The 19,484-nt window shown below is 39.0% G+C and overlaps 1 protein-coding gene and 1 long non-coding RNA gene across 4 annotated transcripts; both read left to right on the forward strand.

Moving 5' to 3' along the window:
- Positions 1 to 4,748: 4,748 nt before the first annotated feature.
- Positions 4,749 to 7,866, forward strand: LOC137242426 (uncharacterized). Of its 2 annotated transcripts, XR_010950239.1 has the most exons (4): positions 4,749 to 6,380; positions 6,455 to 6,851; positions 6,919 to 7,036; positions 7,098 to 7,866. It is a non-coding gene; the product is annotated as an uncharacterized lncRNA (long non-coding RNA). The 2 variants fall into 2 exon arrangements; XR_010950238.1 differs by having other exon boundaries at positions 4,749 to 6,851.
- An 8,203-nt stretch (positions 7,867 to 16,069) lies between these two features.
- Positions 16,070 to 19,172, forward strand: LOC137240295 (receptor-type tyrosine-protein phosphatase kappa-like). Of its 2 annotated transcripts, none has more exons than XM_067766345.1 (2): positions 16,070 to 18,882; positions 18,975 to 19,172. In XM_067766345.1, the coding sequence occupies exon 1, from the start codon at positions 16,157 to 16,159 to the stop codon at positions 18,185 to 18,187; it is 2,031 nt and encodes a 676-aa protein (XP_067622446.1). In that variant the 5' UTR covers positions 16,070 to 16,156; the 3' UTR covers positions 18,188 to 18,882; positions 18,975 to 19,172. The 2 variants fall into 2 exon arrangements, with proteins under 2 accessions (XP_067622446.1, XP_067622447.1); XM_067766346.1 differs by having other exon boundaries at positions 16,070 to 18,878.
- The last annotated feature ends 312 nt before the right edge of the window (positions 19,173 to 19,484 follow it).

Here is a 19,484-nt window from a genome sequence, read left to right on the forward strand (position 1 = left end):
GGAACTAGGTCAGTTTTAGCAGCGATCATATGGTATTCTATGTAAACGTACATAGAATAATTCTGTTAATAACAGGTTGTTTAACATATTTGCATATAAAAAAAAATGTTCTTAATCAAATTAAATATCCGACGGCAAATTTGAGATCTAGGTTGAAGGTAAGTATAAAGAGTAGCTTAACTGGAAGTATGAAGATACTTGTTATATCTTAAGGGTAAGTATTAAACTAATGTATTAACCGTATATTTGATTTCAAATTCATTTCAGCTTAAGTAAAATTTTAAATTCGTTTTTTCCTTTTTTGTATATATGGTTATACCTATCCACCTGCGTAATTAACATGCAGCACCGCAGTTACAAAATAATAGGTATTTTCAGCTAGCTTTACACAAGGGAACTCAGACTTTAGGTTCAAAGGTAGGTATTACTAAATTAAATTAGGTTAGGATCATTTTAGATCAGCATGCTAACCATCTTTCTAGACGCATATGCACTTTTAAATCTATTTACTGCCCTATCTTCTTTTCTAGCGAATCGCTAGAACATTGAATTATGGGAACTAAATTTAATTTATTATTTTATGTGTGATTCGGTTGCATAATTTGCGAATATACAACTTGATGTATTTTCAAGCGCCTAATTGGATCGGGTTTTGAGGGGTTAGCCGCATGCAACTCGATGGGAGCTCCTGCACCCGTCTTCCAGCGTTCCGCTCGCTAATCTGCTCCAGTGTATGCGCAGTAGGTATTTGTCTGCAAGGGTACCGAATTTTAATTCCCATTCGTTGTTTAAAATACTAACACTACCCGTCAGCACTAAACTACACGGACACTAAGTTATAGGTTATCACTGCGTCTTACCTAATTTCTGGACCGGATCTTGTGCAGGAATTGATGATTTTATGTTGGTATGTTCGATCTACCGTGGGTAACGTCCTACGAAAACACTCGCGAATTTAGACGCCTTACTAGGCTTTACTTAAAATTGAACACTCGACCCGGACTTAAATTTCTGCACCAGATGTTTACCGCACGGTAGTTCCTCAGGAAAAGAAAGAGCTGAGCTCCGGAAATCGCTCAAGACCCATATGGGAAAGTATGGAAAGTATGGTTGGTGCTGAAGTGTCCATGGTACAACCTGGGAATTGGTTTTGCCGTTTGTAGATCAGCTTTAAAGGTTCAAATATCTCGTCGGAGCTGGTACGTATATACATCCTATTTTATATGTAGAGATAACTAAATCTACAAAAAAAAATTAAAAATAGATGTGCAAAGAATTCGCAATGGTTTTTTCTTTCGACTATTAGAGAATACTTGCGACTATAACATAAGTAAAATTTAGCCCGGATGTCCGCGGATGTATGTAACTTGTTTGTCCCTAAAGTGAAAAATATAGAGAAAAAATACCTTTTCTTTTTAATAACGGAATGTTAAATATATTGAAAATACTCTAATTGCGAAAGAATTACTATAAAAAAATTTTACTAACCTTCGAGCTTAGAATCCATCAAAAAAATTATATAAAAATGTTCACTTAAAGGAAATATGAAGCTTAATATTCAACATGAATTTTACAAATTAATCAATGCATTTTACGGCCACTCCTGCCTTCTTACTTCAATTACTCAATATATATGAGCAAAAATATCAAAAAAAGCAAAAATCCCGTTATTTTGTTTGTTTTCTTTCATTTCTCATTACACTTTTCTTGGAATAAGAACTTTGTTTTTGTCCAGCTAGCTTGTTCTACACGAAACACTGTGCGTCGGCGCCTACTTCTTTAGATGGTGTTGGGTTTATGCTTGTGTACGCGTCTGTTGGCTCGGCGTCTGACTTTGTCACCATAGAATGCATACTTATTGTCGTCAGAAAGCGCTCGCGCATTTTTTCGAAACTAACAGCACTTTATCCCCGAATGCGATGGATATTTTGTCGTTGTGCTTAGTTGGGTTCAATAGGGTCCTTACGGTAGACCATAGCTTACCCACACCGGCAGAGAGGTTACAATTCTTTAGGTGCTCCTCCCAATTCGCCCGCATGTATTTATTCGCAAGCTGTCTGATGCCTTGGTTAATATCCCTTATTTGGGGCCGCCAGAGTTGTGCTATCTTATAAACCCACGTTTTCTCACTAGAGTTGCGGCATCCGCTGGATTCTTCCAGCGGGAATAAAACGAGTCTACGCGGATTCGATGACCTTGCGGAATGCATGCTAACCTTGATGGGCATCAGTCGGGATTGGGAGGGCAGCGAAGCGATTGTCTGTGAAAGTTTTGTAATCTTTCCATTTTCCCCTTTCCCTTTTTGAAGTTGATGAAACCGTATAATTTATATATAATGATAATATATATGAAAGAAGTATACTTTTAACAAGTATGAAATTCATTATTTCGCCAAGAGAGGGAAAATGAAAAGATTAAGAAAGTTAATTCAAAAATGACTCCAATGCGCGCAAGGGTTGTAAATATATTTTGTTCTATTCTAAAAAGCAGGTAAAGCCTTTACAGGGTATTTCGTTATTTTGTGAAAATTGTTGCCTGCTCGCAACTCAAAAGCGTCACACTTTTTTTTGAGTAACAAATTTAAACATTTGGCGAAAATAAACATCAGCTGACTTTTGTTTACAAATACGCTATCTTGCATCATTAATTTTGGCGCTGTTACTGTCACGCATAAGCTTGTAAACGCATCTATCATTGTGAATCAAACTAAGTGTGATATCTTCTGCATAGACGTCAAAATTCCAAAGTGATTGGATCACCTGATTTGTAATTGACTATCGCTGTCTCATTCTGTAACTCTTTCTATCACCCGCTGAAGAAAGCCGGCCCTAGCGCCGCCATATTGAACACCCTGTCAAAACGCTAAAAAGTAGCCATAATGAACATCCTGTGAGGCGGTTGACAGATAAGATATCACACTTAGTTTGATTCACAATAGCATTTATCAGCCCAATTCTGAACATTTATTTTTTGGGAGATTTTTCCCTTTTCCCATTCCCACAATCACGAACACAAATTTTTTGGGAGTTTTTTCCCATTTCCCATTCCCGCTATCACAAACGAACTTCGAAAAAGGGGAAAAGTGTTTTGGGAGAAAAGTAGGCATCACGAACGCAATAAAAATTTTGAATTGATTTCTTCGTTTTGGGAGTTGATTCCCTAAAGATTTTGAAGGGAGAAGACCATTATTTTATTAACAAATTAAATATCATTTACATTTCTAGTAGTAATTTTAAGTAAGAGAATTTGAAACATCACTCGAAAGAGCATCGAATAAGCAGCAAATTAACGAAAATAAAAAAATGTTAGTTTTTTGTTTAATTGGTAACGTTTTTCAAGACGGTGCACCACCTAATTTTTATCAAAAATTATCAAAGATGGTATCAAAAGACGCGACCTCCGTTTGTAGAATCCGAATGCGAAAATATAAATTTTTATTTCTGTCGATATAAGCAAAAAATCGGTTCAAATGGTTCATGTGGTTGTTGTTTTTTGCCAGAGTTTTTTTAAATCGCGGCCGAAGGCCTCCAACGCAGAAAGGTGTTCTATGCAAAACAAACTATGGATCGGGCCCCATATTTTGGACCCTCTCGGGGTCATTTTATGGTTTTTTGTAAATAACTTTCGACAGAAATAAAAGTTTTGATTTCCGCTTTCGGATTCTTAAAACAGAGGTCGAGACGCTTCTTTTGATATCACCTTTGACAATTTTTCATAAAAATCAGTTGGTGCACCGTCTTGTAAAACGTTGTCGTTTAATTTTTCAGTTTACTTAAATAAAAAGCCTTTTTGTGTGTTCAAGGTCGAAAAAATCCACAAATAAACAGCAACTAAAAGTGCTTGTTACTTTAATGGAGGGTAGGCCGGATATAGCCCGAAATTGCAACAAAGGCGGCAAGGAAGAAGTAGCTCGCGTCTGGAAACAGGCAGAAATTGAATTCAATGCCACAGGGCCACCAATGAAAACAATAAGCGATTGGAAAAAGGTTAATATTAGAGTATAAAAAATGTATTTAACAATTTCTTTATAAATAAAATGCTTTATCTTCCTTTTAGGTTTGGATCGACCAAAAAAAATATGTGCGACAGAAAGCAGCGGCAAATGCTAAAGCGAGCAAAGCAACAGGTGGTGGTCCAAACAGTCAGCAAGCCTTCTCGGATATAGATATATAGCTATATATAGCCTCATATCCCTGAAGGACGATGCGGAAGGAGTCGAGGCGAAAAAAATAGGGCTCCCGTCGACAAAAAAAAATTGCTGAAGACGAGTCCGAATTTCCAATTGAGTATTTGGAAGTCCTGACTGATGACAACTTAGAGTGGCATCCAGCCCACCAACCACCCCTCCACGGGCAACTCGTGAGCTACCGGAGCCCTCAAATGCGGCAAAAAGAAAGAGGAAGCTCACTAGATCTGCTGCAGATGCTCTCGAAGCGGAGCTAGGAGTTTAAAAAGAGCTTCTGGAAAATATTTCGCTAGCTGTCAACAGTATTGTCGAGCACAACGAAGTTGAAAAGGACATTTTGAGGCGATGGAGAGCCTTAAAATGTAGGAAATTGAGGAAATACGGCGGCACAATGCAGTTTTGGAAGAGCTGTTACGACTGAAGATGTGATTTGTGTCGACGGACTTCTTTTGATTTTTTTCATTCATGGACTCTCTATCACCTTAAAACGTCCTTTTAAACATCGCTATACTTAGCTAAAATATTTTCCAGAAGCTCTTTTTGCCTTATCTAGTTGTAAGGGAATTTTATGCAAGAAAAAGCATTTTTTATCTAGTCTTAAGAATAAAAAAATGGAAAGTGATGTAGAAATCAGAGCTGAACTATTGCTTTGATATTCTACATCACACTTTTCTATGACTGAGCAATTTAATTATGCTGTGAATTATTTGTTGTGTTCTTTTTCTTTTTGCTAATATAATAGAATGTATATGTATGTATATCTCACCCTATTTCAAAATTCTTTTCAAAAACGCCCCACCTCAAAATTTGGTTCAAACCCTATCTCAGAATTTTATCGAAGAACACCCTAATTGAGAATTTGTTTCGAAAAGCCCCCGAGTATAAATTCAATATATCTTGACATTCTCAGACAGGACGAATTCATTTAAAAAACGCCCTATCTCATGTCAAAATATATTCAACCCTATTCTGAATATTCCCATGGGAGTTCATCTCCCACAAATTTGTTTCTCCCAAAAATAAATTCTCCCAATTATGAACTCCCTGGGAGAAGATTTTTCCCAAAAGTTTTGGGAAGAAGAATTCGAAGTTCGAATCAGCTGTTTCGGGTAAATTTGACATTTAGTTTTTATTTACCGCGAGAAAGAGTTAATTTATCTAAAATTATAAAATCATCAATTTACCTACAAATAAATTATTACAATTCTCGTCTTGTCGACTGCGCGTACCCGCAATAACGTAATAAACTTGTAATATATTTTTTACGGTTCCTATCTTTTCCAGACCCAAAACTCGTAAAAATTTAAAAATTTTTTTGTGCGCGGCATTTTCCAAACAAAACTGTGTTCCGGAATATATTCCTTTTTTGCTAAATGCAGTGCGGGGTGATCAGTTGTGGAAGTGGTTTTTGTTGTTGTTTTAGCGGTGCTTCGCCCCATCAAAGTCCAAGGGGCAAGAGGATAGTATTTTGGCAGGCTTGGTGACTATATCGGGGATGCGTAGCATGTAATCGGCCGGCCAATTGCTTTGTAAGTGGTAATGAGCGTTTACTCCAAGTGCTTCCGGAAAGAGATTTGAGGATTTTATTACGGCTCTGTATTTTAGGAACAATTGCAGTTGCATGCTCCATATGCCATAGATCATGGTGGGCATTCGCCGGAAGTTCTATACGACAGCATGACACTGCTAAAAAATCACCCTGGGCTACACCATGCCAAGTCCGGGTGTGTGGTATAACCGTGGCTACCGCCATTTTTTTTGTGGGTACTCAACATTGCAACAACCACAAGAAAATCGCCAAATTCAAGTGCAAATATCTTCGAACAGAGATAAAATTTTTATTTTCCGGCTTCGGTTTATTAATACTGATGTCAAGACGCGTCGTTTGACACCTCTCTCGATATTTTTGGACGCTTATTAGCTGATCCGGATATAAACAGATCTTGCAAGCTGTCAGATTACTTTAGGGTTTCAAGCTGAAGAATAAGCCGTAAACAAAACAGTAGAAACACTGGAAGAGAATAGCTTAAATTACAGACGTGTCAACTTTTATATTGACAGCCAAGCAGCAATTAAGGCAATAATCTCGCACAGCATAGCATCTAAATGCGTATTAGAGTGTAAGCATTCCCTGGAAAGAATCGGGACATGGAGAAGCATACATCTATATTGGGGCTGTAAAGTGTCGAAGATTGTAGGTCCTACAACCTGGTCAATTATATTAATTCTCTAATACCACAAAAATATTTCTTTTCATTTTTTCATTAGGAGACGCTGGATACCCATTAGAACCGTGGTTGATGACACCTCATAATTCGCCAGCGAAAGGCTCAGATCAAATGAAATTCAATGAAGCGCATGCAAAATGTCGAAACATTATTGAACGTACGAATGGTGTGCTGAAAAACCGCTGGAGGTGTATCCTAAGTGCACGAGAGCTTCACTATTCGCCGAAGAAAGCTAAGCGAATAGTGAACGTTTGCTGTGCTTTACATAATGTATGTATACATTATAAGTAGAATCATGATGTGCCTGAGTGTGAGGTTTTAGATCCTTCGGACGCGGATCCAATTTCAACAATTTCATCGCAATACACGACTTTGGCGCAAGCAACAAGAGCAAATATAGGAAATAGTCTATAACTATTTAATTCAACAATGATGTGGTAAGGTGTTTTAACTCAACAGTAATATACTCACTGATAAATAACGATTCTTTCTTTTATATTATAGAGTTTCGGCACCTGGATTGATAGTATTGGAGATCAAACATTTATCAAAATTGATGAATCGCCCATTACAACGCACATGTTGCCGAAAGTCAATGTAGTGGCGAAAAAGAAAACCATATGTTAGTATTAAAATCGGCAGAAAAATAAAATGATATTAATATTTCACTCTCCTTCAAATAGTACTCATTCCCACAATACCACTAACATTTCACATCATCATCAATTTGGCGATCAACAACACCAACAGCAACGGCGACGGCGACGGCAACGTGGACGTGAACAGGCTAAAAGTCCAGGCGAACCGCATTGCTGGACCAACGTCAGACTGCGGATCATGCGGCCAGGCTTCAGTCACCACTGAGGATCAAGTTGTCTCCACTTTTATACCATCGAAAAAAGCTAATAATGGCACTGATATAAATTCAGCTCAAATACCATCTATAGTCGCTTCCCAAGGCAGTCGGTTCTATGTACCGGAGCGACTCGGGATTTTTCCCGACCAAGGACTGTCATTTCAGTGTAACCCCATTTAATTTGTTTCGTCCCTCCCATAAATTGTCATCCTCCCAGCAGCTCCTTGCAGCAGGACTGCTCCATATTCTCTTGCTCCGGGAAGGTATCGAATCCAATCCGGGTCCGTCTCCTGACCCCGGTCCTGAGAAATGGTTTTGCTGCATCTGCCGGAAAAGAATCTTTTTAGGACGGTCATACTCTGTTCAGTGTGTCTCGTGTAAGGGATGGTTGCATCGGACAGGTTGTTCTGGGCTTGATCCCAAAACCCGACGTCCACGTAACTTTTATAAATCTTTTGTGGCTCCTTGCTGTTCACGCCCAAGGGCGCCTCGTAGTCTACTTCTAAGCGCCCCCCCATTACCTTCCAGCAGCCCCGCTGCTCAGCAAGCCACAACAAGTACCCGCTGCTGCTCGCGCCTTACGGCGCCAACAACTCAAACAGCTGCTACCACTCATAACTACAATCTTCGTAGTAGAGTCGGAAGCAATGCTGAGCAACAGCCCCTGCCCCCGTCTTCTCCCCCCCTCTTTTCCGGCAGCAATCGTGTAGGTCAGGGAACCAGACTCTTAGTCCCTACCTCCGTTTGCACCGTTTGCCAGCACAGAATATATATGTTTGCGACATCCGCCCAATGCAGCTCCTGCCTTGGGTGGTGCCACTTTCCTAGATGTTCTGGTCTCCGCGACGGCAACCCCTCGACGGGTTTCATCGCGCCATGTTGCCAGGTCGCAAACCCAGATCATCCGGGTACCCCAATGCTTGCCCAAGGACGCCCAGTCCCAGGGCCACAACAGCAATTGCGTCCTGGCCTTCCTCAACCCAGGCGTAGTCACCCGTCACTTACCCCCAGAGTGGCGACGTCTCCCCTCATGCACTTCAGAATTCTGCAGTTAAACTGTAATGGACTAACTGGGAAGATTACGGAGATAGTCAATTTCATGAAGCGGCACAACATCCGCATTGCTGCGATTCAAGAGACTAAACTCACAGCACGATCTGCATTGCAGACCTGCTCTGGGTATAATGTCCACAGAAAAGATCGCGAGAGCGGAAATGGAGGCGGCCTCGCGTTTATAATACACCACTCTGTGCAGTATCACATATTTGATCCTGGCATCGATCGCAGGGACAACGTCTTAGAACGTCAAGGCCTATCTGTCCGGTCAGGCGATGCAAACCTAGAAATCATCAACATCTACATCCCCCCTGCCACCTGTTGCCCCGGTGGATACCGCCCTAATATCAGAGCCTTACTCACTGGAAACAATCGCATTATCTATGGCATTCAAATTTGCGGGCGGACAGTAGGGGCGAGATGTTGGCGGATCAAATAGAAGAAACGACGTTCTGCACAATAAACGGAGACGCCCCCACACGTATGGTAGGAAGCTGTCACAGTTCGCCAGATATCTCAATCGTGAGCGCAGAACTCGTAAACTGCGTCAACTGGCAGCCGATGGTATCATTGGCATCCGACCACCTGCCTATACTTGTTTCGCTCGAGCGTACCGCCGACTTCATCGTCACCGAAAAACGCACTTTCATAAACTTTAAAAAAGGAAAGTGGGAAGAATATAAATCCTTTACAGACAATCTCTTTGCTGCCCTCCCTATCCCGACTGATGCCCGCCAAGGGGAGCGTGCCTTCCGCAAGGTCATTGAATCCGCCTCGGCACGTTTCATTCCCGCCGGGAGAATTCCCGAAATCCGGCCCCACTTCCCGGCGGAGGCCGCAAACTTAGCGAGAGAACGTGACCTTATAAGGCAGCTTGATCCAGGCGACCCCCAAATAAGGGATATAAACCAACGCATCAGATTGCTTGTGGATGAACACAAGCGGGCGAAATGGGAGGAGCACCTAAGAGGTTGTAACCTCTCTACCGGTGTGGGTAAACTTTGGTCCACCGTAAAGTCCCTATCGAATCCGACTAAGCACAAAGACAAAGTTTCCATCGCCTTTGGCGACAAAGTGCTGTCGGATGCGAAAAAATGCGCGAGCGCTTTCTGCCGACAATATATAATGCATTCTACGGTCGACAAAGTTAGACGGAGGGCCAACAGACACGCACATAAACACAAATTCAGCCCGTCACCAATCACCATCACCGCTAAAGAGGTTGAGGACGCCATTGGTCGCGCTAAACCATCCAAAGCAGTGGGCCCAGACGGCATAGCCATGCCGATGCTTAAAAGCCTAGGGAAAGAGGGTTTCAAATATTTAGCGCAGGTCTTCAACCTGTCTCTTTCCATACCTGTCTCTTGTCATACCCGAGAAATGGAGAATGGCCAAGGTGGTCCCGCTACTAAAGCCTGGTAAACCAGCTAACATAGGAGAGTCGTATCGTCCGATATCTCTCCTATCGCCAGTAGCAAAGACGCTCGAAGCCATTTTGCTCCCTTATTTCCAAGCAAATTTGCAACTAGCCTCCCATCAGCATGGCTTCAGAAAACTCCATAGCACTACCTCCGCGCTAAATGCCATCAGCACCCAGATAAATTGCGGTTTAAATCAAAACCCCCACCATAGAACAGTACTCGTAGCGCTAGACCTATCAAAAGCTTTTGATACGGTCAACCATGGCTCGTTACTGCAAGACCTGGAAGGTTCTACCCTTCCCCCATGTCTTAAAAGGTGGACCGCAAATTATCTGGGTGGTCGGCAGGCATCGGTGCTATTTAGAAACGAAACATCAAAGCCAAGGAGAATTAAACAAGGGGTGCCACAGGGTGGTGTCCTATCCCCACTTTTGTTTAATTTCTACATATCTAAGCTACCTTCACCACCGGAAGGAGTCACAATCGTTTCCTACGCCGATGACTGCACAGTAATGGCCACAGGCCCAGGCCCACAGATCGATGAGCTATGCAATAAAATAAACGGCTACCTCCCTGATCTCTCCAGTTTTTTCGCCTCGCGAAACCTGGCATTATCACCGACTAAATCTTCCGCGACCTTATTTACAACATGGACGTCCCAAATGTCGACCATTTTGAACATCCACGTCGATGGCTCTACGCTACCGACTGTCCTACACCCCAAAATCTTGGGTGTGACGTTTGATCAGGATCTACATTTTGGTGAGCACGCAGCCGCAATTGTTCCGAGAATTCAGAGCCGTAACAAAATCCTCAAATCCCTTGCTGGCAGTACCTGGGGAAAAGATAAAGAAACGCTCATGACTACATACAAAGCAATTAGCCAGCCGATTACGTGCTACGCGTCACCCATATGGTCGCCAAGCCTAAAAATTACCCACTGGAAGAAGCTACAGGCCTGCCAAAATACTGCTCTCAGAATTGCCACGGGCTGTCTTCTTATGTCCCCAGAACACCATCTACATAATGAGGCGAGAATACTCCCCATCAGGGAAAGAAACGAGATGCTGACCAAACAGTTCCTGTTGAATACCCAGAAACCTGGGCATCCCAACAGACATCTGATTGACGAGCCAGCACCGCCTAGGGGCTTAAGGAGTCATCTCCGTAAGCATTTTGAGGAAATACGGCATCTGAGAACACAGCCGTATGAAGCGAAAAAACATAAGCAGGTCCTTGGTGAACTCCACAAACAGGCGTCGGACCTTTATGCCGGGAATTGCCCGGTGAACCCAGTACTCAAAGTAAAGTATCCAAAACTTGCGGAAGAGGAACGCATACTCCCCAGGGAAACGCGTGTCACTCTGGCTCAACTTCGTTCTGGATACTGTAACAGGTTAAACTCTTACCTATCCAGAATCAACCCCGACATACAAAATGTATGCCCGCTTGCAATGTGTCCCCACATGACACCAACCATCTCTTTAATTGTAATGTGGAACCAACGCCTCTAACACCCCTTTCCCTATGGTCCACCCCTGTTGAAACAGCAAGTTTCCTTGGACTCCCGTTAGAGGATATTGATGACAGTTTGTGATCGGTCGCGTCTGTTAGGTGGGGCGAAGCACTGCTACAACAACAACAACAACAACCATCTATAGTATGTCGCTTGATTACACAAGAATCAAAACAACCAAGTGTACCGGTCGACGTGGATTCAGTACAAGATGTACTACTCCACAATTGCAAAATTAAAACCGTTATGTAAAATTAGATACTGAAATGTCAATCTGTTTTTTTTTTTTTAATTCATGGATATATAGAGCACAAAACAAATTCGATCATATATATATATATTTCAGTAATTTTTACTAAATAATATTAAAATATAATAAACAAATAATTCACAGGAACAAATTTTTTTAAAAATAGTGGTTTATAAAATATTTCAAAATTCTTTTCAAAAACGCCCCATCTCAAAATTTGGAATTTGTTTCAAAAAGCCCCTCAGTATAAATTTTTGACAAATCGTAAGCAAAGAACAATAATTGGTTCAGCATTATCGGACGAAGTTGACGTTAAGATTGGTTTACCCCAAGGCTCTGTGCTAGCTCCAATCTTATTTAACATTTATATTAATGATTTTAAGTCTATATTGAAATTCAGTACCATACAACTATTTGCGGATGATGCACTAATTTCCATAAATTGTAGGAATGAACATAAAATAAGAGAAAAACTGCAAAGTGATTTAGATGCTCTCTATATTTGGATGTGTGATAACAGACTAAAAATCAATATTGAAAAAACGAAATATATGGTAATAACAAGGAAGAATATTGCTCATTTTGAAACTAATAAAATAAATAATACTAAAATTGAAAAGGTGCAGATGATTAAATATCTCGGCATTCAAATGGATTGCACACTAAAATTTGATGGCCATGTTGATTATATAACAGCTAAAATAGCTAAAAAAAAATACATTTTATTCAAAGAACCTGTAAAAACTTGAGTAGTTATTATAAAGCAAAAGTATATAGGTCCATAATTGAGCCATACTTCATATATTGTTCTACTATTTTCTTTACCTTGAAGGATTCGCAAATCGATAAACTACAAAAAATGCAGAATAAAGCTATGAGCTTTATATTAGGTAAACGTTTTGATACCCCCATTAAAGATATGCTACAAAATTTGAATTGGATGAGCGTAAAACAGCAAATATTTTTCCACAGTATGAAGTTCATATAGTTTGGCGGCCACCGTGGTGTGATGGTAGCGTGCTCCGCCTATCACACCGTATGCCCTGGGTTCAACTCCCGGGCAAAGCAACATCAAAATTTTAGAAATAAGATTTTTCAATTAGAAGAAAATTTTTCTAAGCGGGGTCGCCCCTCGGCAGTGTCTGGCAAGCACTCCGATTGTATTTCTGCCATGAAAAGCTCTCAGTGAAAACTCATCTGCCTTGCAGATGCCGTTCGGAGTCGGCATAAAACATGTAGGTCCCGTCCGGCCAATTTGTAGGGAAAAATCAAGAGGAGCACGACGCAAATTGGAAGAGAAGCTCGGCCTTAGATCTCTTCGGAGGTTATCGCGCCTTACATTTATTTTTTTTTTATTTTATTTATGAAGTTTATATACAACATAAAAACCGGAAATTTGCCTGATTATCTAAAAACGAGTATTAAATTTAACTACGAGGGTCATGACAGAAATACGAGGCAGATAAATGGTTTTAAATTACCTAATTACAAAAAGGAGTCGGAAAAAAATAGTCTTTTTTACAAAGGGTTAAAAGGCTTCAACGAATTACCTGCAAATATTAAGAATTGTGATAATAACTTATTCAAGAAAAGATTATATGCTCACGCGAAATCAATGAATATAAAATAAATATTAGGATTCGAACGAATTTGTGTTATATGTTTCAAATTCAAATACATGTTTCAAATTCAAATTCATGTTTCAAATTCAGATACTAATTTAAGTTCAATTTCGTACATAGTACATATTGTTAATTAATGCAATAATGCTTTTAGGTGTTGATCTAGGCTCTAAGAGTCGTAATAAATAAATAAATATAAAATATAAGTTTATCTCCCAAATTGCATCGATCTGCTTGTTTCAAACACATTGCATATACAGTGACACTTTCATTAGGCTAAAATTCCATCGATCTCAAAACATACCTCTCATAAGAAGCATTCTGTTGTGGTAGAAAGAAATCATTTAATTTATTGATTGCTTGTTCGTATACCGTTTGTTGTAACACATATCCACTAGCAAGAGGACCGCGATTTACACATTCTGATTCTGGCAACTGAGTATATACGTCCTGTACTTCTTTTCCAGCGAAATGTAACAATAAATTCAGCTTATGTTGCTCATCCTGCACACCACTAGCTTCTATGAAATACTTAAATGATTGTAGCCAACTTTTTAATTGTTGACCACTATTCTCCCCATTCATATTGTATACAAATCTTTCTACCGATAATGGCATTTTTGCATCACCTATTATTTAATCAACTTATTAGTTAATAAATAATTTAATAAAAATGAAAATAAAAACACCAATTTTCGGCATTCAAGCCATATTATCTGCATTTAAGCAATAAATATTCATAACAGCATTAAAAACACCAATTTTCAATTCCTTTTCATTTTAATCAATTTGAAAAATTTTCAAATACTTCAATCGTTTAAAATCACTTTCCATTCCAAAAAAAAATATAATTTCAATATTTCAAAATTTCCAACTTTCAACATTATATCATCGATATTTAAATCATAAATCAGCATTTAAGCAGGAAACTTTTTACATAACTTTTACATAAACACGATAAAATTCGAGGATAATTTTGCAAAATGTATGTTTCTTGTGATATCATTCACAAAACTTTTACCAAAACTTCTCTGAACTAAATAAATGTCTTTATCGCCAACTTCCTTAAAGCCTCTAGCTCAAAAAAGACACAAAAGTATTTTCCTTCGTCGCCAATGTAAGATCTAAGGATCTATCTCTTCATATTTTATTAAGTCTCAAACACGTCTTGTCTCTTCAAATATTACACAGCAAAGTGATTTATTTAATTTTCATATTTCTGACACATATTTCTGATAGTGCTACATAAATCTAATACTAATTTCACACAGACGGCTTATTGAATAATAAAGGCAATTTTCTACATTAAGACGCTTATTGAGCTCAATCTTCCCTACAAAATTCGAATCTATTATTATTTCATTAGTAGCTAATCGAATGCCTAATGAAGTCAAAAGCACAATGCAACTCTGTTGGCAGCGTTCCGCTTCCATTTCCGCTTCTTAGTTTTCAAAGCAAATGTCATTGCCTGCATGGCGGAACGATACAAGGTGGCCGCATCGAACAGCTGATTATGATTTGATTTGATACATCAACTGCCGGCGCAGTACGATTTTGACATTTGTCCATCGAATTTACAAGTACATGGAATTTTTTTTGTTTGTAGGTATGTCACCATGCTCCCCCCTTGTATCGTTCCGCCATGATTGTCTGTCTCATCCTTCATACTAATCGAGCAGTTACTTCTGTGTGAAAGCAAAAAAATTACGATTTCATTAGCAGGTGAAATGAGATCATTAAGTTTCTGTGTGAAAACAGTATAATATTACTAGATACTAGAATGATATATTATGATTTATCGTGTCGTGTCGTTTATAATTGCCGTCTTTCAGTGAGTTTTACAGCTCCGGCTCACGCTCAATTCTCACGGGAATGCTCTGGATCATTGAGAGACTTGAGAAGCAGATGCCGTGAAATTTTCGCACACGGGAAATGTGATAGGCAGATGTCGCCGCTGTTTTTCATTTAACTCATACGGCGAAAGGCTAAGCAGCGACATCTATTTTTGAAAAAGTATGTATATTAAAGCCGCGTTGCCAACCTAAAAAGAAGTAATTAACAAATTATCTGGCTCACAAATTGAACCAGACTTCTATCTGGATTTATCTGGCTCAAATCGTTGTTGCATTTACATGTAAAATTATTTATCTGGCTCAGGATTTTGCCATCAGATGATAGCTAATGTGTAAGTACATACTTTGAAAAAATCGTTTCGTTGTCGGTGTCGGTGGCGGTCAATGTGAAAATGTCCATAGCATAGGAGCGATTTGTTCTTGTGATCATAGCTTTATTTTAGTCTATGATTGGGTTTATTGGTAAAGCCTTGGTCTCCTCCAAAAGCGGTACCGCTATGTTACGACAGTTAAAGAGCGGCCGGTATACTCACCGTTTCTAGCGGCAACGCTTTGTTGGAAACTACGAACTGTTACGGAGTTGCAAAAGTTAATTACATTTTTGCATGTTTTTTTTTTTTCTTTAAATAAACTCACAAGAAAAAAATTTCAATTCAAAAAGGTTTATTTTATAAATAACTTGAAATATTTGACAAAATATTCACCGCTTTGCCAATAGCGGTTGAAAAAACCGTTATGAAAGAGTTTCTACCGCCATGACGACAGGGTTGTTTTATGCCCGGCCGCTATATTACGTTTCGGTGAACTTTACCGTCATCTTAGTTTCCACATAACTACTTTTACATTGCAATATTTTTGACAACGTACTCTACCGCTATGTAACCCCCGCTATATAGCGGCACCGCTTTCGAGAAATAAAGCCTTAAGCGTTATTGGTAACAGGAAATAAATGCTGTCACAGGCAATCTGTCACGGTTATTCCTTCTACGCTGTCGCTGAAATGTATTGTGATATTTGAGTAGATGTGACAAAATCACAGGTACACGTATATTTTCCAACTCTAATTTATTGCGACTTTTGAGTAGCTGTGACAAAATCACAGCCACAGGAATTTTAACCAACTCTAGTCGTCGCTTATTAAAGCCGCAATAGTTGAATTGTAGTAAAAATGTTAAATTTAAAAGATAGTTCTCTTATGGTAAAAGATAAATCAAAAAAACACAGATCTAAATCGTCCTCGCTTTATGCAGGTGTATATGGTGCGAAAACTAGCTTCATGTCAATACCGAATACCATTAAGCTAAGTATGTTGAACAGTGGTTTGCTTTCTTTTGAAAAAATAAGACTTGAGGCCAGGAATGAAAGTAACTCATTATCTAAAACCATACCGCATGTTCCTATATGCACAGCACATTTTTTAAAGTTGTGTGATTTACGCCGCAAATTCCCTGTCCTTTATAAGCTAGAGTTCCAAACAGCTGCTAGAGTTGAGACGAATTTGTGCAGACACGCTCTAAGAAAAACCAATCTAGAAAAAAACCAAAATTCTAAATGCATTCCCTACGACTATAACCGCGTCGTTCTCAAGAAGGCGGCTGGCGTTCCAGATTCAGATTATATCAATGCATCGTATGTGGATAGTCTTCTCAAGCCAAACGCTTATATAGTTTCACAAGGTCCGGTGGAAGAAACTGTAAATTCATTTTGGCAAATGGTATGGCAAGAAAATATTAGTGCTATAATAATGCTTACTAAAACGTTTGACTTCGCTAAAGTTATGTGTGTACAATACTGGCCCCCAAACATGGAAATACACGAAACGTATGGGGATATTCACATAAATATAGTACGGGAAGAACAATTGGCTAATTTTCACATCAGAACATTTCATTTATATAAAATTAATAAAGATGGTGTAGTTTTTGATGAGCGTACGATATTACAATTTCATTACACAGAATGGTACTCACACTCCTGCCCTTTTTCAAATGCACTTCTGGAGTTTCGTCGGCGAGTGCGTCTAGTTGTTGGTAACATAATAAAAGGTGATGATATTAAAGGGCCAATGCTGGTGCATTGCAGTGACGGAGGAGGTAGATCCGGGGTTTATTTGTCTATTGATGCCAATCTCGAATTGGCCGAAGAGGAGGAATGTTTTAATGTGTTCGGATATTTGAAAAAGTTGCGGCAATCTAGAAAAGGCCTTGTAGAAAACGTTGACCAATGCAAATTTATATATGATACACTTGAAGAACATGTGTTATGTGGAAAAACTTGGTTTCCCGTATCTGAACTTTCAGACAGACTCAAAGTCAAGGCTCGTCGCAATGACGTTACAAAGATGAACGAATATCAAATGGAATACGAAAAAATCTGCAAGCAGACTCCACGTTTTAGCATAGGAGATTGTGCCGGAGGACATAGAGCTGATAACCGAGATAAAAATCGAGATGTATTATGTGTTCCTCCGGACAATTTTAGGCCTTACCTTACTTCTTTTCAAGGAAATGCTTTTACTGATTACATAAATTCTGTTTTTGTGGATGGATACACAAAACCTAGAGAATATATTGTTACGGAATGGCCATTGAAGCACACGCTGGGCGAATTTTGGTCACTTGTGTACGATCAGGAGTGCTCTGTTGTTGTAGTACTCTGTCAACCACCGTTAAGTTCTAAAAATTTTCCTTCATTTTGGCCTCATAAATCAAAAATGGAAAAATACGGTCCTGTGTTTTCAGTACACAGTGTCGCTTCAAAAAGCTATGTCAATATTAAACAATGGGAGTTCAAAATAAATAAGAAAATTGTTTCGCTAACAGAGATGATGGCAGGTGTTAAAGCCCCAACCAAAACCGTGCAATTATTTCAGTTGACTTGCTGGCCTTTGGGACATAAAGTGCCAAGCTCCACAAATTCTTTGGTGTACCTTATGAATATGGTTGAAGTGTGGAGGCAAAAGGTGGATTATGGTCCAGTTTGTGTTGTATCTCCAGATGGACGTAGTCGCGCTGGAGTATACTGTGCAGCTAATGCTTGTATAGAGCAAGTAATTCAACATGGAGAAGTTGATATTTTTCAGGCAGTCAAAACTGTACGACGAAATCGGCCTCAACTTGTTGAAAATATGACGGAATATAAATATTGTTACGACTTGGTTTTACATTATGTTCTTCATTTTCTTAATAAAACTAAATAAATGGTTCACAAACACAATTGCTTTATTCTGCTAAATATCACCCGAATATAGCAAGAAGGAAAGATCGTAATGCGGGAAAATCAGTATTTGGCTTAATTGCGGTTCGAAGTGATGTCAGTTATGTTAAGTGGAAATATATGCCGCTCCTATGATTCGAAAACATCATCTTGATGGTTTAATGATCATGAGTAGTAGATAAATTTGGTTTTTTTCACTTCAGACTTACAATATTAAGAGGATGTTGATATTATTTAGGCTGTAAAAACTATAGGATGAAATCGTCCTCAACTTGTTGAAAATATGATAGAATATAAATATTGCTACGACTTGGTTCTAAATAAATATTAATGAGAGTTTAACAACTTATAAATCTACACAATTGCTTAGCCTGATTAGTATCCCCCAAAGATAGCAAGAAGGAAAGTTCGCAATGCGTTGGAAAAATCCTAACCAACGCATCAGACTGCTTGTGGAAGAAGACAAGCGAGCACCTAAAGAATTGAAACCTCTCTGCCGCTGTGGGTAAGCTATGGTCTACCCATGGCGGAACGATACAAGGTGGCAGCATGGGGCAGCTGATTATAAACTTTTTTTTATTTGATTTGATACATCAACTTCCGGCGCAGTGCGATTTTGACATTTGTCCATCGAATTTACAAAAACAAAGTACATGGAACTTTTATTTATGTTTGTAGGTATGTCACTATAGTGTTTATTATTTTTGTTAAATTATTAACTTGATTTTTCAATATTTTTGGCGATCGTGCAATTGAACCAACTTCTGAAGAAATAACTTAATTGAATGTACATATATATTACGTCTGATGGGCCAAGTAAAAACACCATCATCACAATACATCAGTGCTATGACAAAAACCCTCACCACTAACAAAGCTCTAACAAACAAATATGTGATTTGTAAATTAATATACTAAAAAATAAAATAAAGCAGGGTTAATATCTATGAGAATTATTCAAAGCAAAACTCAATGAATTTAATATAAACTGCCGCTTAATTTTAATAAAAGAGACCAAGAAATTGTGTACCTAAACGAAAATCGTGTTTATTAATAACAAAACTAAGAAGCATAAAGTAATTTTAAAGAACCGCTGACCCATTGGCAAAATATTTTCACGTCCTATCTGATATTTAAATCAACATATACTCTTGGCATTGAAGAACTGAATGAATCCGCTTCCCAAGGCAGTCGGTTCTATGTACCGGAGCGACTCGGGATTTTTCCCGACCAAGGACTGTCATTTCAGTGTGACCCCATTTAATTTGTTTCGTCCCTCC

The sequence above is a fragment of the Eurosta solidaginis genome, chromosome 2 (assembly GCF_040869045.1).
Source record: "Eurosta solidaginis isolate ZX-2024a chromosome 2, ASM4086904v1, whole genome shotgun sequence".
NCBI lineage: Eukaryota > Metazoa > Arthropoda > Insecta > Diptera > Tephritidae > Eurosta > Eurosta solidaginis.